Source organism: Rhamphochromis sp. 'chilingali' (assembly GCF_963969265.1).
Source record: "Rhamphochromis sp. 'chilingali' genome assembly, chromosome: 14".
In the NCBI taxonomy this organism is placed as follows: Eukaryota; Metazoa; Chordata; class Actinopteri; order Cichliformes; family Cichlidae; genus Rhamphochromis; species Rhamphochromis sp. 'chilingali'.
The window spans coordinates 35,287,870-35,309,547 of record NC_137941.1 but is presented as its reverse complement, the minus strand read 5'-3'; the positions used below and the strand labels follow the sequence as shown (position 1 = coordinate 35,309,547).

The 21,678-nt window shown below is 42.2% G+C and overlaps 1 protein-coding gene across 1 annotated transcript in view; it reads right to left on the bottom strand.

The window, feature by feature from the left end:
• Window positions 1-21,678, bottom strand: part of ttn.2 (titin, tandem duplicate 2) — a 218,262-nt gene that overhangs the window by 162,384 nt on the left and 34,200 nt on the right. The window contains exons 41-52 of the mRNA XM_080904000.1: window positions 6,536-6,814; window positions 5,688-6,251; window positions 5,171-5,452; window positions 4,801-5,079; window positions 4,437-4,718; window positions 4,064-4,342; window positions 3,556-3,843; window positions 3,174-3,452; window positions 2,776-3,057; window positions 2,409-2,687; window positions 1,961-2,239; window positions 73-351 (exon numbers count right to left, since the gene is read on the bottom strand). Of these exons, the coding sequence (XP_080760126.1) occupies window positions 73-351; window positions 1,961-2,239; window positions 2,409-2,687; window positions 2,776-3,057; window positions 3,174-3,452; window positions 3,556-3,843; window positions 4,064-4,342; window positions 4,437-4,718; window positions 4,801-5,079; window positions 5,171-5,452; window positions 5,688-6,251; window positions 6,536-6,814 (3,651 nt within the window). The remainder of the gene's footprint in view (window positions 1-72; window positions 352-1,960; window positions 2,240-2,408; window positions 2,688-2,775; window positions 3,058-3,173; window positions 3,453-3,555; window positions 3,844-4,063; window positions 4,343-4,436; window positions 4,719-4,800; window positions 5,080-5,170; window positions 5,453-5,687; window positions 6,252-6,535; window positions 6,815-21,678) is intronic.

Sequence of the window (21,678 nt, the reverse complement as noted above, 5' to 3'; positions counted from 1 at the left end):
AGAAAAAGGCGAGTGAGAAACAAAGCAAGATTAAATTAAACAAAACTAAGGTGACAGACATTAAGAACAGACCGAGAATGGTGAGTGTGGCATCACACGAACTTTGTCCAACATCGTTTGAAACCTCAAAGACATATTCACCACCATCACTTTTCTGAGTTTTAATAATCTTCAACACAGAACTGGTATCTTTGCTCTGTACTTTATATCTCTGGCCTGAGGTCAGCTCCTTGCCAGCCTTTAGCCATCTGACCTTCAGGGGTTTTGTGCCTGAGAACCTGGCTTCCAGAGTAGCCGGATCCCCCTGAGTCACACTGATAGACTTTACCTCTTCTGTGATTTTTGCTGGTTCTGGGGTGTCCCAAAAAAAGAAAAACAGTCAGCAAAGATCTTAAAGCTTCCTATATTACAACACATCAATTACAAACCTCAACCTGAGCCTCCAGAACACTAAAGATTCTACACTTTGGTTCTTGTCAGCTTACAAGGTCACATTCATGTAATTTCAAGCATGAATGAGTATAAAAGTCATCAATGTTTCAGTCAAATCTCATTGTCTTGAGTGAAACTTCCTGCTAATATATTCAGATTTTAGAAAGCCATGTGAAAAAAAGTACACCTTCATTCTAAGGTTCCACATATCAGGACATTCTCGCTTAACTCAGTTTACTGATGTTTGCCAGCATTTGTTTATGCATAACTTTCTTAATGTCCCACCAAACTATTTATATCAGATTCCTGTTTCTGCTTTACAGTAGAATCTGTGTGACAATCACTTTGAAGTCTCTGTGTGCCGAGTTTCTTTTTTGCTTTTATTGTCAGCGTTGTGTGTTCATTTCTGAAGGAAAGAGCGTATGTTTGCTCTCATTAGGACAGAAATGTGTGTTGGTGTGTGGAACTTTAGCCCGATTTTTATATTCTTAACTGGCATTAATGAGACATTTCAGGGCATTTTACGAGGCAACAAGAAAGTAATGGAAAGAGTTGTGTAACGAATGACTTTCTCCGGTGAGTAATTAAGTAATGTGATGTCTCTGATATGCTATTTAGTGACGAGAGCCAATGAGAGCGAAGCAAGAATCGAAGAGAATCAAATTGAAATGTGAAGAAGATTGATAAGTGATATCACTAAATTCTTATCTTCTGATTTCTGGACTTTGACTAAGCCTTTGCAATACCTTTATTTTCTTTTTCGGCCATGATGTTGTAGTTTTGCTGGTGTACTTGGGAATACTGACCCTTATTTACTAATATGTGCATGGAAATGTTCCTACTTTGTGCAAAAAGTCTACATGCAAAATCACAGATGATGATATAAGTAATTTTTAATTTAAGACCATTTAAAATAAGGAATACTGTTATATGTTTAGATTAAAAGGTAAAAGCCTGCATCCTTACCTTGAATATTTTATATGCTTTACATGTATTTTTTTTAATCTAATTGTAATTCTGAGCACTTTGTGTCTTATGGTGTTTGAAAAAAACTGACTGATGACCAATAATTACATTATAATCATTATAATAATAATTAATATTATTCAAAGTGTGACATGGACACGCTTGCAAAAGTTGCAATATGTTGCAGTAAGCTGCCATGCCAGCAGAGGGAGACATTTTTTGCAAGCCAACATAATGATCACAGGAACACGTTTACATTTAAATATATATTTGCTGCTTAAATTAATAATTTCTGCCAATTAGGGACCCTGTAATGCATTCATACCTTCCTTCCTGACTGCTATTTACCCCGGTAATTCCTATGGTAATTCCTAATTTTAAGACCTACTAAGGGCCAGTTACATTTTTATTATGTCCAAATATGTGGACTCTTAGAATTGAAGGAGGGTGCACTTCCCATTTTACAGGACTGCAAGAAAACAGTCAAGTTTATCAACCTGTGAAGGCATACAAAGATTTTAATAAGGGTGCAAACAAAGTTGAGTTTAATATCTTAACCAACCTTTGACTGTCAGCACAGCAGAGCATGTCTGGCTGCCAGCCTGATTCTGCACCTGGCAAGAGTATTTACCACAGTGACTGCTCTGTAAGTTGGTGATCTGCAGTAGAGCAGTCTTGTTCTCATATGTAATCTGAATGTTTTCAGCCTCTTTGAGCTCATGGTTGTCTTTTAGCCAGGCCACAGTTATGGGCTCAGAACCTTTCAGACTGCAAATCAGAGAAACCTCGCTGCCAGCCAATGAGCTGAGGTTCTCCAGCTTTCGAACAAATGATGGTGGTTCTGCAAAGAAAAATGTAAAAAGCTGAGCAATCTCAAGTAAATTCCTTCTGAACAAAAAGAGAACTGTGCTTGCTAAGATTTCAAAAATATGATACAGATTAAAATGCAGCCTTTTGAAATGTAAGGAGAAGAGCTTACGGCAGCTAACAACAAAAGCACCTAAACTAACCTTTTAGCGTTACGTGACAATCACAGGAGGCCTTTCCCACTTCATTCTCAACACTACACTGGTACAAACCAACATCTCCTGTTTCTACTACCAGAACCTGAAGTGCTAGCAGGTCATCTTTCACAGTAATCCTGTGTCTTTTGTCGTTCCGAATCAATTTGGAGTTTTTATGAAATGACACAGTAAAAGGAGCAGAACCAGAGACTTGGCACTCTAGCATCAGCTCAGAACCTTTCACCACGTCCCTGTGCTCCAAGCTACGCAGAAACAATGGCGGTTCTACAACAAAACAACAGACATGTAATATAAATAGTTACATCACCAAGAAAAGAAGAAGTAAAATCGTTAAAACTAACACTAAACCAACCTTTGACTATAACTGTGCAGGTGCAACGGTCACTTCCAGCCTCACTTGATGCCACACACACATAATCTCCAGTGTCCTCTACTGTACAATTAGCTATTTCTAGAGTTGCCATCAAGTCGATCAAGCTCATTGTGTATTTAGTACTGGCACTGATCTCCATTTCATCCTTGAACCATTTGAAACCGATGACTGGGCTGCCAGTTACTTTGCACTCCAGCCTGGCAGAGTCACCACTGGTGATGAGCTTGGTTGCCTCGGGTTTCCTCACAAACACGGGAGGTTCTGATAGAAGAGGTTAATATTCAGTATGAGACAGAAGAGATTTATGGTTAATATCATATCAGTGGCATAATCTGAAGTCAGGTTTATGAAGTTGCACATGATACTAAAGACTGCACCTTTCACAAAGAGGACTACCGTGCAGTCTACCTTCCCAGCATCGTTGGATACTTCGCACGTGTATTTCGAGGTATCAGTGGGCTTTACAGAGTGAAGCTCCAAAGAGCTTGAAGAGGCATCTTTTTTAATGAAATAAGTGCCTCCTGTAATTATGTCTTTTTCTTCCCTGAACCACTTCACAGTTAAAGGAGCTGTTCCAGTGAATGCTGTTCTTAAGGAAACTGTAGTTCCTGGAATAACATCCTGGTCGTGTGGTTTCACTGTGAACGCTGGCGGTTCTGGAGGCCAATAACACAAATTTACATTTTACGTTAGTATGAAATGATTCAGAGATTACACGTAAAAAAACCAAATGCATAAGATAAGCCAAGCCTTCGTGACCTTTCACATAGAGCGTGCCACTGGTTTCTTTAAAGCCAGCTGAGTTGGTGGCTCTGCATTTGTAAACACCAGAGTCAGCCTTTTCTAGCCACATGATTCTCAGTATAGCAGAGCTGTCTTTAAATTCAGGCTGGAATTTGTCTCCAGAAACAATCTCCTGGTCGTCTTTGAACCAAGTCACGGTCATGGGCTGTGACCCAGACACCTTGCAATCCATGGAGACAGGATTATCAATGTTACCGTCAACTCTTTTCAGCGACTTGGTGAAAGCTGGAGGCATTATCCGATCTGGACGTTAAAGAAGAAAAATCATTTATTTGCAGTTTCACACTGACAGGAACCACTGAGCAAAATCCAAAAGCAAATAACATTGTACACACAACATTTTAGGGCTATAGCATAATGCATTTCCCAAAATGTATGAATACAATGTGTTTTCCGTGTAAACACACACAGCTAAAACAAAGGTTTTAAGAAATTTCAGAAGTAGCTGAAACCAGCAGCCAACCTAAGACAGTGACTGAGCATGTGCACTGGTCTGTCGCGACTTTATTTGCCACTTCCATTTTATACTCTGAAGTATCTCCTTTTTCTGCAGTAAGAATTTTCAGGGTGGCAATATTATCCTTCAGAGTCATCTTATATTTACGGCCACTAATGATCTCCTTCCCATCTTTAAACCATTTCACTTTGAGATCTGGGCTTCCAGAGACCGTGCACTCCAATGCGGCTGAGTCCCCTGCCGTCACACTAATGGACTCTGCAGGTTCTACAATCCTGGCAGGTTCTGGGATAAGACAGTTTTTAAGACAAAGAGTTTAGACATAAAAACCTGTATTACAATATGTAAAGGCATCGCTGCATCAAAGATGCTATCTGACCTTGCACAGTCAAGATCGCTTCACACTTTTGTTGCCCAGCCTCGTTCTCCGCTTGGCATGAATACTTGCCACCATGGCTGATGGCAACTGTTGTTATCGACAAACTCACAACACCGTTCTCAAAAACCATCTTGATATTTGGATCATCATCTCTTAGCATCTTGGAGTCTTTCATCCATTTCACAGTGATGGGAGTTGAACCTTTAATCATTCCTTGTAGTTTTACTGTATTTCCCAAGACTGCTGTAACACTCTCAACCCTTTTTGAGAAAGTTGGTGGATCTACAGAAACACATTACAAGTTAAAAATGGACAGAATTAAATCTGATTCCGCAACTGCTGTGATGGGCTTGAGTTTACTAACCTTTAAGTTTAGCCATAGCCTTAGTGGTGACTTTTCCCACATCATTTGATATGACACACTGATAATCTCCAATATCTGTAGTGTCAAATGTTTGAATCTCCAGCCTTGCTATTGAGTCTTGGGAAATCAATTTATATTTCTGATCACTGGTGATGGGTTTCTTATTTTTTACCCAAGTGATTTCAAAAGGAGCTGTTCCTGTGACCTCGCACTCCAGGTGAGCAGCTGCTCCCTTCACTGCCTCTACTGTCTGCAGGTCTTTTCTAATGCACGGTGGCTCTATGCATCATAGGTAAAGTAAATGCAGTTAATGCCAAAGTTTGTTTTTTGTCTGAACTGAAGTAAATGTAAAGTAAATCCTTGGACAAACCTTTAACAGCTAAAAGAGTACTGCAGCTTTCACTCCCAGCATTATTTGACACCTCACAGGTGTATCTGCCACTGTCTGTGACCAGAAGGTTCATGATCTCCACAGTAGCAACTCCACTCTTGAAAGATATTTTATATTTGTCTCCATTATTCAGCTCTCTTTCATTCCAGAACCAGTGGATGTGAAGTTCAGGCGATCCTTTGATTGTGCACTGTAAGCGTGCAGCTATGCCCTGTTTCCACGTGAGCTTAGATTCCATTTTCTTCACAAAGGCAGGGGGCTCTGAAAGAGTGTTTTGTTCAAAAACACTAAGACTTTTTATACATTGGTGAAATATAGAAAAAAGTCAACCAAGACATAAGAAAGCAAAAAAGAATGCAAAAAAGGCATAAGACAGCAGCACAGTATTAGTATCAGCTTGGAGCTAGCTAAAAACTCTTGTCAACATTGACCTCACTTCAGGTAAATGCATAGGTTTTCATCACAGCAAATGGAAAGATCACCGTTACGATCTTACCTTGAACTGTTACCACAGCCTCACAGGAGGAGCTGCCAGCCTCGTTTGCAGCTGTGCACACATATTTCCCAGAGTCCTTTAGTTTGGACTTGGGGATCTCCAGAACAGCGACCTTGTCCTCAAAGGACAGTTTACTCTCCATACTCTGGTGGACTTTTTTGCCATCCCTGGTCCAGGTGACAGCCACACCAGTGTCCTCATTCACGTGGCACTCCAGCCTCAGTGGGTCATTAACAGCTGCAGATACTGGCTCAATGACCGTAACAAACCGGGGCTTGTCAATAACCTTGAGCTCTACTGCAAAAGTAGCTACACCAACACTGTTGGAAGCCTTGCACAGGTACACTCCCTGATCAGTCAGTTCAAGACTTTTAATGTGAAGGGAATACTTGTTCTTTTCACATTTCATGACATAGTTCCCTTCAGAGGAAATTGTTATGTTGTCCTTGTGCCAGACAACTTCCATAGGCGAGGATCCAGTAAGTGAGCACTGGAACACAGCTTGTTTTCCCACATATAAAGTCATTGGGTCTGGTTTTGATACAAATACTGGTGGGTACATCTCTATGGAGAGCAGGCAGAGCACACAAAAAGTTCAACAGGTTTAAAAAACCACCATTAAAAATAAACCTGTGCAACTCAGTGATCAATATGACATGGCAACATTTTGCTTCTTAATAGTGATATACTGCCAAATAATACAGCAGCTTAGCGCTATAAACTAAGCATACCTTCCACACTTGACCTTGATAATTCACAGTACAACACAGTGTTTGTATATAATTCTCTCTCTCTCAAACACATATATGCATAGCGATAATTTAAATGAGGTCCTTTTGGGATCTTACCGGTGACAATGAGCGAGGCAGTGCAGCTGTCTGTGCCGTGTTGATTTGAAGCTTTGCAGGTGTATTCTCCACTATCAGCTTTGACAGGGTTCAGGAGCTCTAAAGAGGAACTAGTGTGGCGGCTGACGATCCGATACTTTTCACTCTGTCTGATTTCGGTGCCAGATTTGTACCATTTGAACGCCACGTCCGGAGCTTCTTCAATCTCACATTCAAACTTGGTGTGACTGCCGACATTTATCTCCAGAGGTGTGATTTTCTGCCTAAAGACAGGGGGCACTGTTGCAGACACAGACAAAAAAAGCACATTTTAGTAATGAAATTTACTGCTACTCTTTAGGTAAAAACAAACAAACAAAAGATTAGGAAAAGGAATGGTGGAATGTACAATAATGGTGGATGGCAAGCCAAGGTGACTGTGGAGAAAAACAAAACCAAAAAAATGCCAGAACATTAGCCCCATGGTTTTACCAAAAGCAGCCTGAAAGAAGATGATATCAGTGTACGTGATTTTCTTGGTTTGTGAAAGATGAGGCAATCTGAAGCCCTTAAAACATGCAGAGAGACATTGTGGACGTGGAGAATGGCGACAGATCATGGGAAAACACGTTTAAAACAAAGCAGTCTGGTGCCACTTGCATGCCAATGTAAACATCCTAATGGCCAGATCATGACAAACATTATAGCAAGAAGCTTATGCACTTCAGAAATAAAATTACATTACGACTGCGATGGTTCTGGCCTTTAAGGAAATACTGACCAAGATGATGTGGAAAAAAGAAGAGAGTGAGTTAGTACCATCCAGTGCCCTGCTTAGACTGCTCATGCCAAGCTATGAAATGAATAGAGGAACCAAGGTGACAAATGCATATATTCATGTGAAGACAAAGGTTTGGAATGATCCACTGAATGATTAGTTGCTGTCAAAGAAAATGAATTGGATGAATGAGTGAATGATACATAGATTTGTCCTGTTATCAAACCTCTTGAGACCACAGTGAGCCTTGAAGATGTTGTTGTCCTGCCGGCTTCATTCTCAGCCTCACAAACATATTCTCCTTGATGCCTCTCCTTGACAACTTTGTTGATAACCATTGTGTACGTGTCATGGTCTTTGGAACACTTGAACTCTTTGCCAGATTGCACCAATTGCCCATTGAAAAACCAGTTAACCTTTGTGACGTACTTAATGGTAGTGCTGAAGGTTACTCTACTATCTTCTTCTATCAGTATGTCATTGAGAGAATTAACAATTACAGGATATTCTCTCGGTTCTGGTCTGGATACTTCGATGCCCTCTTTGGAAATGCTGACATCCACTGCCTGCTCAGTGGTAGTAGAAGTGGTAATGATAGACACTTCTACATCTTTTTCTTGACTTGTAATGATTGTTGACCTCACCTCCTGTCTTGAAACTTGCTCTGACTGCTCAGAAGCTATGTGAGCTTCAGTTTGACTTTTGATATGGGATGACCGTTTTACCTTTGTGTCCATGGATTCCTGCACTACAACCTGTTCCTCCAATGTAGCATGCTCAACTGCCATTTTAGACTCAGTTTGAAGCGATGCAGAATGAGATTTAACAGCAGTAAAATCCGCTGTGCTCTCTGTCACGCTCACAGTCTTTACCATGGATGACACTGTTTCGCTAGAGCGAGCTGAGGTGGCTTGTGCCCTCTGAGGTTTGTCTAGTTGCATAGTACCTTGCTGTTCTGAAGTAAGAACATGGGCCTCCTGATACACCATGGAGTGAAATGCTGCCTGAACCTCAGTCCTGAGGTCAGCTGTCTGAGGGTATTCACCCTCAAAAGCTAGAGTGATCTCCACAGGGGCACCTGTTGTTGTGATCAGATATGTGAACATGGCCCACTTGGGCTCTCTTTGAACCTTGACTTCCTGTACTTCTACAGCGTTTAGGTATCCTACAACGTCAGCCAGTAACACTGGCTGTTCACTGGCTACAGCAGACTGAAGAGCATCTCTGAGCTGACGCTGTATATTTGAAGTGGATGATTTAGGGATCTGGATCACAAATGTCATCTCTTTAGGCAGAGCTGTAATATCTTTAGATTCTGGTGCCAAAAGGGACAACTTTTGCTGTGCATTAACAGCAACTTTGGTGGTCTCAGACTTGGTGATCTCTTGAGAGAATTCACCTGTCAGCACTCGCTTCTCGTCCATCATTACTGACTGCCTGACTGACTGACCCTCTTGGATCTGAACAGCAAAGTCCTGTTCTGCTGCCTTTAGAAAGACGCTACTCTCAGTGGAGATCTCTTTCTCCTCAATCTGGATTGGCTCAGTGGGTACTTTTGGCTCTACTGTTGTCTGACATGTGAATCTGTCTATAGCTGTTAAATGATCTGTGTGGCCCTCCTCCAAAGCCTGTTCATCTGTCACAGAAGTGACATGCATCACGTTCCAGCGATCCTCCTTCTGTAGTAGAGCTCGCTGATGCTTGCACTCTGTGCTAACTGGTGTCTCTTTTGACAACTGCACAGGCTGGTAGCACAGTTGGAGGATACTTTGTGGCTTGGGCTCAGTTCGAGACTGAGACTGAACTCCAGACAAGGACAAATCCAGTTCTGAGTAAAAATCAGCTGTGAGCTCTGGTTTCTCTTCTGAAAGAGCTGCATGGCTTCTTGCCTTTTCTTGTTTCTGCATTGCCACCAGCTGGTCAGGCTTCTCAACTGTGAGAATGCCCTCTTTGGGTAGGACCTCCACAGGCTGGGTTGACTGGAGATGCAGCAGGGTAGGGGCCTCTTTCTGGTGCTCTATGGTTATAGTGTCTGCCTTGGAGTCAAACTCTGATGTAGCCTCACAAACTACTGTTCTCTGCTCATCCTGACTAACAGTATGTAGCAAAGTGGGACTCTTTCTGGTCCCTGCGTGCTCTGGTGTTGGTTTTTCATATGTTAGTCTTTTCTCAGATGGAAGGAGGTCCTGTTCTGTTATAACCTGCAGGTGTAGCAACTGCTTTCCTTCTATCTGGGACTTAATGGACATGGCACTGTCTAGATTAGGAAGCAACTGTGTGGACTCACCCTGCAGCATTCGTGTCTCTTCAGCAGTTAGAGCTGCTTTCATCATCGTATCTTTACAGGTATGGGCTGCTTCCTCAGCAGGCCTCTGAATAGAGAATTCTGACTCCTTGCAAAGAGTTTGCTTAGACTCGTTCACTAAAGCTGTGACAGGTGGCTTATGTTCTTTTCTAATTGCAGACTTAACAGCAGATTCTGCTGTTGCTAACTCAGTTGTGTGACCCTCTGCAAGCACCTGCTTTTCTGTGGACTGGGCCGAATATAAAATCTTAATACCTTCCTTAACCTTATAACCCATCTCTTCCTGTGGTTTGGGGATCTCTTGAGACTCCTCCTTCAGGATTGACAGTTGTGTTTTCACTTGATGACCACTGACTAGATGTTTAGGTTCTGAAGTGATTTTAACAGTAGCAGACTTCCTGTCACCCAGTGGCTCTGTGCTAACAGCAGAAAGTGGTGTGAGCTCCTCGACAACTGCTAACTTCTGTTTTGACTTTTTTTCACTGACTGCCTGAAGCTCAATGAGATCTGGCCTTTGAATGTCATCACAGTGCTGCTCTGTGAGGTCCTGACTCTCTTCAACAGACGATGTGAATGCTGCCATGTGAAGCTGTTTCGCAGGAACAGCTGACACTTGGTCTGGGTGAGTAGGAACCACAGACACCCGTTCCTCTGTCTCATGTGCCTGAAGTATTGCTGCCTGGTGGGTAACCCTCTCACAGTACACGGTGGCAGTGGAGACATCTACTTCTCTAAGGGAGCTCACTTGCTCGCTGGGAATGATCTGCCGATCTTCTGTGCCGATGGTGTAAACCATCTGATCTGACTTAGCTTTATCCTGGCCTGGGAGGCTGACCTGGTACAAGCGTGACTCTGTTGCTTGTTCTGTCACTAAAACCTTGTAACTTTTCTTCTGAACGGCTGTCTCCTGTTTGTGAGAAGCAGAGACTGATTCTTTGAATACAACAAGCTCTGCACTACAAGCGGTCTCACCAAATTGGTTGGAGGCTTTACATGTGTATAAGCCACTGTCCTGTTGTTTGACATTCTTAATAATGATGAAACCAGATCCATCTGAATTGGTTCTAATGGTACAGTTTCTACTGGGCTGGATCTGGAAAGGCCCCTTGAACCACTTTATATCAGGGACCGGATCACCACTGACTTTGTAATTAAAAGAAGCCTCTGTTCCTTCTGAGCACCTCACGGGTTGTATCTGAAGTGTGAAACTAGCAGGCTGACCTGTGAGCTTAAACATCTTCTCAACCCATTTCTCTGCCTGGCTGGCTTCAGGCTTTTTCACCTCCAGGTATGTGGTGCATGTCGTCTGGCCAAATCTATTCGTGGCAGTGCACGAGTACTTGCCCTCATATTCAGACGTGACTTGGGTGATAACCAGTGTGTACTCATCCTTCTCCTCTATCAGCTTGTATACAGAAGAGCTCTTTACAACCTTTCCATTGTGAGACCATTGCACAGTTGGCTTTGGAAAGCCAGATACTCTAACTGTAAACCTGGCGGTTTCCCCCGTGTTTACAGCTGCTCCGGAGAGCTGAGTAAGGAAAACGGGCTTTTCTTTTCTTTTCTCTAAAGTGGAAGAGTAAAGTTTAGAATCTGGCTTGAGTTCAAGTGTTTTAGCTTTTTGTGGTAACTGGACACCAGTGTAGTAGGTTTCCTCTTGTTCTTCCACAGTGGTGATGGTGGTTTCCTCTGTCAGGAAATATTGAGCAGGACATTGGATAATAATATCCAAAGACAGCAGCTATGGTTTTAGCACTTCATTCACAAAATCAGATATTAGGACTGTCCTCATGTAAAACAAATCTCAGCAGAGAGGACTTTTGCAGTCAGTTGTTGAGTTCAATCCGTATTTTGCTTTGTAAAAGTGAAAGCAAACATATCTTTATATTTAAATTACAATAATGAAAAGTCTTATAATAATGTCTCAGTTTAAAAACATTAAAATTTTGCTTTAGCTGCTGAAGTAATTATGAGGACAATCCTAGGACATGTGACAAAACTACAATAAGCACATTAACTATTAACAATTACATGAAACACAAACGCTCTGACCATTCTGGTTTGTTTTTGACTTCCGACCCATTTACAGTGTTAATTTATCAGATCACCACCTAGTGCAAGAATTGTGTCACAGCTGCCCTTAATTAGCAGAACTAGTATCAATTTTTTATAATTCTGAAATTTGTTTTATGTCTAAAATTTCTTCTACGTATATTCCGTATATATTTTATTTTCTTTGATAATTGATATTCTTTTTCTCTTTTAGCTTTTGTTTTTTAACCACTTATTCCACACTAAATTCTGCTCTGCATGGTGTGCACACAGTGAAGGTTGGGGAGGGCCTGGTTGCATTAAGAGATTTGATTGGGCAATGCAGTATCAGTAATGAAAATAAATGAATGGTCAAGTCAGTACTTGTACGGCTGGTTAGTAGCGGCCCTTTAATTGACCCATCGGCTCAAAAGTGCACGGCCCATTGGGAAAATACCCAATATTTCAGATTACCAGTTAAGCCCCAGTAATGCTTGATTAATGTCTGATTTCTCACGTAAGTCCAGTGTGCAGCTTGAATTTGGGAATAAAAATATTAACTCAGTGCATTGAATTCAGTAAGTTTTTTAAATACTTTCTTTGATTTTTATTGACAATTAGTCTGTATATAATTATCATCTGTTACATTCTTATTCATGACATATAAGGCAACTGTATTTCATGCATTTATATTTTCTTGAATATTTTTGTCTTTCATTCTGGAATGTTGCACAGAATAAAGACTGTTTGGTATGACTCCCAGAATCAGGAATTTTCAGCAAACTTTTCTACAAAACATCACTTTTAATGACTTAATTTTCTCTTTTAATGTTCATAGTGATAAATCATCCATTTGAAAGCTGGTTTAAAAAAGCAAGCTCAGACTGCATCAGAAATTTTATTATATAAACTGAGACAAACCAAGATGACAGCTGTACATATAAATGAAAGATTTCAACCTTAATATCAGAATCTTGCATTTTACTGGGTAAACATTCATACACCCCTAAAATTACACATATTTACAAGATGCCAAACTTATATTTTGTTTTTAAAAGGTTTTTCACAGTATTATCTATTTTTAAAATAAGTTATCAAGTTGCTCTTCTGTGACATTTAAAAATGCTTCAAAAAGCCATAAATTTCATTTAGAAACAGCAAGAACTTAGAATCACACAAAATCCACAAAAAGAAAAACTCTGCTAGAAAAACTTCTGTCTCATCCAAACTAAAGAGCTTCAAGTTTCCAAATTGATTTGTGATAAGATCACTGCTTAAAATGTGTTGTCTTAGCGTTGTTAGGGCTGGGACGAACTCACCGATGCACATCAGTAATATTTTGAAGATGATGTTTTATTTGTTAGTTATTCATAGGTGCTGCCTTTGAGCAAACACACAGGTTTTTGTATTTGTGATATTTGCCTGATAAAAAGAATTTGCCTAATACAAATAATAGTGTTGTTGCTATCATCTCCATTAGTGCAAATTTCTCTTAACACCAAAATAACAAAAAAAAACAGGCTGCTAACATTTTTAGATTTTGGATGCAACACTTTGTCACTGAATTGTAAAGACATTATGGCAATAATGTTGCTTTCAAAGAGTTACCGGAAAATAGAGAAACACATAAAGCCATGTTTTTTGAACAAAAGTGTAAAGTATCACATTACCGTCACTGACACGCTAAAAGAAACATTTACTACATACATACTCAGTTATTTGAGCGCTAGCTTTGTTCTTAGACATGTCCTATATGTACGACAGGTAACCATATTATTGTTAGCCACAATCCTAAACCAGTAAGAAAATTTTAAGAAACTAGTTAGTATGAAAACATTCTCTTTTCAGAGAAATATGACATTTTTATGCTCTCTATAAAAGCTCTCTATAAAAATAATGTTTCTCCTTCATCCAACCTCTATCCAGTCTTATCTGGAAACTTCTAGAAAACTTACGCCTCATGTACTATATATATATATATATATATATATATAGTATAGTATAGATAAATTGCACAGACGGTCTCTTTGAATATAAGCTTTTCCTTCACACTCTGTTTTTCATTCATTCATCTTTTTCCTCCCCAAATCAAAATCTAATTCTACTGTGAAAGCAAAATTTAGATACAACACAAAATATGAATATATGACCTGTCCCAGCACCTTTACCCCTAAAACACCTTCAGCAGTGCTGCAGTTTCAATGCAGCCAGCTGTGTTTTGGATTATGCACTTGTATTCACCAGCATCACTCTGGGTCACGTTAGTAATGAGCAGATTGAAGTGGCCTGCAGTTTTCACCTGGATTATATACCTGCTATCTGTGATACGGTCTCCGTCTTTGTACCATTCAGCAGTGGGGTTTGGCTTACCATTAACCAGACACTGGAGAATGACAGGTGTCCCTACTGCTGCCGTTACATCAGTCAATGGTATGATACATTTCGGGGGTGTCTCAGTCACCTGAAACTGGAAGCTACACATATCACTGGACTTACCTTTAAATTCTATCTTTTCATCTTTTGCTGTGTCAGCAAATACATCAAAGTCAATGCTGACATATTTCTCTCCCTCTTCACTTGTTTTATTGTCAGTGTTGGCCACCAACCTGACTGCCCGCTGTGACTCATCAGCTTCTTGTTCAAAATCAAACTCCAGCTCAATTTCTGACACCTGTTCACCATCAAATGATGTGTTGCCAACCATCAAGTCAAACCTCTGGGGCTGGACTTTGGCACTGCCGAGGGACACAGCGGTCAGCTCCCTGCCCCTGGTCTTTCCCGAGAAATCCTTGGCACTTAACACCACTAGGGAAGCCCTACATAGAGTCTCTCCGACAATGTTGATTGCCCTGCAGGTATACACGCCACTATCCTGTGTTGTGACTTTGCAAATCTTCAGGAAATGATTGTCACTATCAGAAAAGTGCAAGTATTTTTTGTTATTTTGAGGAATTTTTCTATCACCTTTGAACCAGGATACGATGGGAGATGGAATTCCCATAAGTGAGCACTCAAACATTACAGTGGTGCCTTCTGGGTTTTCCATGTCACAGATTGGATTGATGAACCGTGGGGGCATCTCGGTGACCTCAAATGCTATTTTCAAGTCATCGTGCTCCTGGGTGACAAAGTCCACAGCACCCTCCTCATAAATACTTGGTAACACATTCAGAGATATGATCATACTCTTATTGTCAGCTGTGTATTCAGGTATGGTGATGATCTTCACCTGTTTCTCAAATTCTTTGACTTCATTTTCATCCAGCTCTACTTCAAGCAGAATCTCTTGAGGAGATGGTGAACGAGAAGAGTCATCTTCCTCCACATCAAATTTCATGACGTGCTGATGGGAGACAGCAGGTGGGATGGGTGTAAACCTTACTTCCTGTGATACAACGATCACTACAGCAACACTTCTGGCTTCGCCAACATAATTCACAGCTTCGCAAATATACTCCCCCTGATCAGCTCTAGTGACATTTTGAATTGTTAGTGAGATGCTGTCACCATCCCGCTCTATAGTAACTCTGTCATCCGCTACCAGCTGGGTTTTGTTGCGGAACCAATTCACCTGGGGGGAAGGTAGGCCAAACACCTCAGCATAAAATGTTAATGTGTCGTTCTCAAACACGTTTTTCTTCATGAGAGGTTTTAGGAAGGCCGGAGGGATCCCCTGCACTTTCTCCTGCAGGGTTGACAACCCCAAAGACCCTCTGGCCTGGCTGAGGATTTGATTTTCTTCCACATTCATTCCAGATAGAGTTTTTTCGATGCCCTCGTCAGTAGGAGAGGTTAGGAATTGAACAGGTGAGAAGAACCTCTCACTTGAGTCTTCTGTTGATGGTCTTTTGTATTCTACAGGGGAGAATGGATATTCCTGAGGGGTCTTAAACCCACCAGATTCATCAGAACTTGGAGTATGAAAGAACACGGGAGACTTCGGAGTGTGAAAGGACTGTGCAATTGGTTGTGAGACTTCAGTAGAGGAGCCTGGGGTGTAGAACCTCTCAGCTACCTCAACTATGTCTTCACTCACAGTGCTGCCAATCTCTATGGACATCTCAGACTCAGGGGACAGCGGCCTCCCCCAGTCTGGAGGAGGACTATAGTAGTTGTACACTGCACCAAAAGTGACCTCCTCTTCCTCTATGGAGCCAGCTGCTGCTGCTCCCCCAGCTTGATCTGCTGAGTCTCTTTCCATACTATCTCCTTCCTTTCCACGGTCAGCAGCAGCTCTAGACCGACCAAGTGGGTTTGCTGTTGTGAGTACTTTAGGCTTGACAATAAATGTTTCTGGTTCTGACTTCAAGCGAACCTCAATTTTCTCATATTCACCCTTAATTTGTGTAGGAGACTCAATTAGATCATCAGCCACTGTGTTTTCTGATACTTCTCTCTTGTCATCCTGGGATTCTAGCATACTACCAAAAACACCGCTGTCAATAGATACTTCTGGGAATGAAATCAGCTCCTCATTATGAGCTTTGTCCTTAGTGGGCTCCTGTATGGAAATAAGCTTATCGCCAGAAAGTTCACCCTCCTTATGCACATACTCTAACATTAAATCAAATTCCTCTTCTAATCCTTTCACATCACGCTTCACATGTTTTTCTACTTCTTCTAAAACCCCCCCAACACTAGTATGGTCAGAATAATTTGCCGTACGTGAGATTTTAGCCTCACTTTCTACAGAGCAAACCCTTGGAACTGCACTTTGGCTTGCTGGTTTTAGAGATTTAGAAATTTGTTTGGGCTTAACAGTTCCTTCAGGTTGAGAAGAAAGTGTGGGAAGGCAGCTTCCTGCAGGTACTTTCTCAGACTCGAAAGCAATGTGGCTGCCAGTTTTGTCAAATGTTTCCCATCTAAATCTCTCCGCTTCACCCGCCTCAGTGTGTTGAGGGAGTAGGCCAAGTTCCTGTGACCCTGGTCTCACCACCTCTGGAGACTCCCGCATTTCCTCAAGAAACTGTTTAACTGCACCACAACTTACTCCTGAAATAACTTCCTTACTGACATCAGTGACCTGGGAGGTTTCAAAAGAGACGGGCTTGTTGGATTCTACTGGAGCATGAGAGGCTTTGTAAGAACTTTCACTTCTGGTTGTAGGTGAAGCAAGCTGAACACAGCTCTCTGTATGCATAGTATCAGGTTTATGTGGCATTACCTCTTCCTGCTGGTTAAGAGACATGGTAACAGACGGTATAAACTCCTCTGGGAACAGTGTTTTCTTTCTTTCCTCTTCCAGAGAAAGATTTTCCGTTAATCTAATTGGTGATGTTGATTCGAAAGTCTGTTTAATCTGAGAAACTTTAATTACAGCAGCAGAACCTTGCAGACCACAGCCGGATATAACCTGAGGCTCTCTAGAGAGACTGGGTCTGGATACAGTAGTTTTGACAGGCACGTCTGTTGGAGCTTGTGAACTCGGAGGTTTAACTTTTGGCAGCACAACACTATCCTGAGCTTTTTGGAAGATGTCAGGTTTCTTGAAATCCTCAGTTAAGCCATAAGGAGACTTCCTCTCTGTCTGCGATGGGGTGAAATCAACACCTGAAAACTTCTTAGGTTTTTCAACTTGATAGGAGACTTCAGAGATACTGGTTACCTCTCCCAACTTATTTCTAGCAACACATTTGTACAGTCCAGCATCAGGGTATGTAAAATTGCTGATATACAGCATGTACATTTTATCATGTATCTCAGTACTATATTTTCCAACAGTGGCTTCAAGGCAAATATGGTCATGATACCATGTGACGTCTGGAGCAGGTTCACCAGTTATAACACACTTCAAGACAGCTGTTTCACCCTCGGAACAGGTTATATTCTCTAATTCAGTGACCACACAGGGAGCTTCACCAACCACATCAAATGAGAAAGTAAATTTGTGTCTGACGGTCTGGGATGCTGCTTCACTACTCGGTCCAGATGACATTCCCTCTGTAAAAACCTGAGGTTTGTCCACACGAATATCCTCAGCCATCTCAGGGATGGGGGTGGCAGCTGTAATTCGAATTTCCACGGGTGAGGTGCTAAAAGATTCGTCTGAGCTGCGGCGTTTAATGATCTCCATCCGAGGCACCTTTAACGTTACCTTTCCTGAATCAGTGTAGGTCTGAAACTGCTCCTCAATCAGACTCTCCTGGTTTTCCTCCTTCATTGGTGCTTGTATTTTTACCACATCCGGTGTGACTCCTGACACTTTTGGCACCTTTTTGTTAGAGATTTCAAGAGTAGCACTGCAGATGGATTTGCCATGTTTATTGGTTATGATACAGTCATATGTGCCCTCGTGATCTGTTGTTGGATAGAATATGGTGAGCTTTGAGTTGTTAGATTTCTGTATGATATCATAGTCAGGATTGTGGTCGAGTGGATGGCCGTCTTTGAGCCAGTTCACAGTAGGTGGAGGATCACCTTGGAACTGGCAGATAAACTCAGACATCTCGCCAACTTTTACTTTAAGTGAAGATATTTCTTTAACAAATACTGGATGTGAGCCTCCCAGACTTCCAAGATCTTTTATGTTTAACTCCACATTTTCAACTCTTCTCTCTTCCTTCTTTATAGCACCTATTTCAGTACTCATCTCCTTACCCTGTGTAGATCTCAGATTTCTCAAATCTCCACTTCTTTCATCCCTCTGTTGTTTCCATTCAGTGTTTTCTCTTGCAGTTCCCATCTCCTTTTCCATAGCTCTCTCTTCTCTTACTTCTGACTGGAAGTGTTGCCTGCTGGATTTATCAACATGCATAGCATGCTTCTCCCTTCTAAACCTCACCACTCCCTCTCTTTCTGAATCATCCTGTCGACTAAGGGATGGGGAGCTTCTCCTGACTGGGGAAGGCTCACGATGGCTTTCATAAGAGGCAGAGGTAAGTTCATATTCCTCATAAGGACGCCCAGTGAGCTGGGTTGGAGAGTATTTCTGGACTGATGAAGCCTGAGAGTCCTTTTGATATCTTACAGGGGCATCAGGTGCACCCACATGGTGTAGCAAACTAGCATCTGCAGCAGGGTGCCTGGCCATAGAAGCCTCAAAAGGAGGTGACAGGTCACACTTTGCAATGGGCTGAAAAACTGACGGTTTTTCTGCTGAAAATAAATGTGGAGGCGGGGGTTCACTGGGGTGGGCTTCATGAGACATGCCACTATGATGGGGCTCACAATAAGTCAGGGGCAGTTGGGGCCACTCAGACTCAAGCTCAGCTGTATCCTCTTGTTCTACTGCATCCTGTTGCCATTTTAATATGCGCTGAGCCAGTGCTTCTTCCTCACTTACAAAGTACTCACTGTCCCTCTGCAGCCTTGTCACACGGCCCTCTGTTGGCAGTTCACCAGCCAGAGGCCACTGCAGAGTTTCACCCTCCTGGTCTTGGAAACCAGCAGGAGCAGACTCACTAGAAACACATTTCTCTCTGACTGTGTTTGCCAATTCTAAAGCAGAGGCCTCTGCGAGATTTGTTCCTGCCTCAGTGGTCTTCCCTGCCTGGAAAGGTGAGTAACCTTGAAGTTCTGCAGTCTGCTCTTGTTCCAGTAAAACATCCTGTTGCCACTTTCTTATTCGCTGAGTCAAAGCCTCCTCTTCACTAATAAACTTCTCACTCTCACTCTTCAGGTCTGAGATGTTTTCCCTCGACAGCTGGAGCTCCTTTTCTGCTCTCGTCTTCTCAAACAGCATCTTCTCTGCTCTAGCTTTTCTTTCAGATCTAGACTCATATTCAGCTTCTGCTGCTTTAGCTTTAAATCTCTGCAATTTTTGTTTCTCATGTTCCAGTTCTTCTACTTTTGTTTTCATTTGTCCTTTGACCAACTGGGCAGATGTTTCAAGCTGCTCTGCTACACCTTTGACTTTAGGTGCCATAGGCATTGGCACAGGAGCTATCTTTTTCTCCATTACTTCTTGTGGGGTGTGAATGTGCTTCTCACTCTCCTTGTACTGTGTGCCTGCTGGAATAGGCAGATCGGTTTCTGAGTTAAATGTCTCCTCTTCTGATATTCTCATGCCTTCCTGCCTGATCCCTAAGGGAAGGCGTTTCTCTTCGCATTCAGTTCCTCCAGTTTCTAGCTTCTTCTCATACGGAGCTCTAAAAAACTTGCCTGCAAACTGATCACATGGCTCAACCTGTTTTTCCCCTTTGCTGTCTGGTGTTTGTTTTTCACTAATAAATCTCTCTGAAATTCTGAATCTGTCCTCTGGCCTTGGTCTTGTTCTTGGTGACTTTTGGGACTTTTGCATCAGTGTCTGTGGTGCTGTGTCTTCTTCTAGCCCAATTGTCACTGTGGAAGCTTTTGTACCCACAGAGGCAGACCTTTCCACCTCTCTGCTTCTCATCTTTATTGTAGATGTGGGTGTTGATTGAGCCATTCCTTCAGGATTATCTTCCCATGCCTCTTTTTTGAGTGATTCATGAAAAGAGGAGTGCATGGCCTCAGTTTCCACAGTTGCTCTTTTCTCCTGCTGGTTGTAAATGTGCCCTGTGGGCTCTGTGGACTTTGCCTCAGGGACAATGGGCAGATCAGTTTCAGGATCATATGTCTCCTCTCCTGACATCCTACTCCCTTGCTGCCATTTCCTGATCCTCAGGGCAAGGAGTTTCTCCTCACAAGCTATTCGTTCAGCTTCCAGGCTCTTCTCGTAACAAGCCCTCAAATCCTCCCCAGCAAATGCTTCTTTACACAGATCAGCTGTTTCTGTTGCTGCTGTGTCTTCTCTAAGAAACCTCTCTCTGGTAGATGTGACTGACTTTGGCATGGTTGACTGTATGAGTAATGTTGCTTCTTGAGAAGGCAGACTTTTAACACGTTCCCCACTTTCAGTGTACATTGTAGCTTCTGGATTAACCGCTTTCTCACCGAGCGGTCCTTCAAGGTTGCATGCTGTCATCCCAACATTTGTAACCTGCACCTTATGGTCATCAACCACATCTGCTTGTATTTCAACAAAACCCTTGACTGTTTTATCCTCTAGTTTCTCTGAATGTTTGTCGTCTGATGTCTTTTCTGTTTCTGACACACTTGTACTGACCAGCTCACCTCTCATTAATTGGATGGCCCTGGTTCTCGACTGAGGCTCGAATGAATGTCTAACACAAGGCTCAGCGGGATCCCTGCTAGAGGTTTTACCTTGAAACTCCCTGTACGTCTCACCCAAATCAAAGGGTCGATTGAAATGCTGAACATCAGGCAGAGAAGCAGGCTTGACCCTAAGTCTCTCGACATAATCTGCATAGCTTGACTCGCTGGCGACAGATTCTAACTCAAACTCAGAGGAAGACATGGTGGAAATAGAAAGCCTCTTTTTCTGTTTGACAGCTTTTTGGAGTGTAGTAAGTTTTGTTCTTACCTCATTGTGGAGACTCTCAGTGTCACTGAACCTCTCACTGTATCTGTCACTGCACCTGTCACTGAACTTATCACTGAACCTGGTGCCAGTGCGTCGGTCACAGTAGATGTCACTGAATCTGTCGTTGAAGCGCTCAGATCTGTCAAACATCGGGGTAGGAGACAGGGCACGCTCAGAGGCAGTTTCTAACTGCTTAGACTCCTTTTCTGGTTCCTTGTCTTCTGAATGGGAACCAGGCATGAAGTACACAGTACGCACAAGAGCACTCTTAGATCGAGATCTACCCTGATGGACCTTGGACATTTTGTCAAAAGGAGACCCGACATATCTGAGGTCAACCCTAAACTTCCTCTCTTTCCTCTGCTCTGCCATGGTATCGATGCTCTCGTGGGCTTTAGCAGTGCGTCTAATAAAGCCAAGATAGTTAGCAGACTGCTCTTCCCTCAGTGACACCAGAAGTGATGCTGTGGATTCTGCAGAACCCTCTATGTTTATTGCCATTACCTTATAACTGCCCGAGTCCTTTTCTTTGACACCATGAATAACTAGACTGGTAGTGTGAACATGCATTTTGCTGTCAGTGTAGATCCTGCGTCTATGCTCTTTAGGTATAGATCTGTTATTATGAAACCAGAGGATAGTAGGAGGAGGGCAGGCAATCAGTTTACATTTGAACTCTGCTGCCTCCCCTTCTAAGACGGACT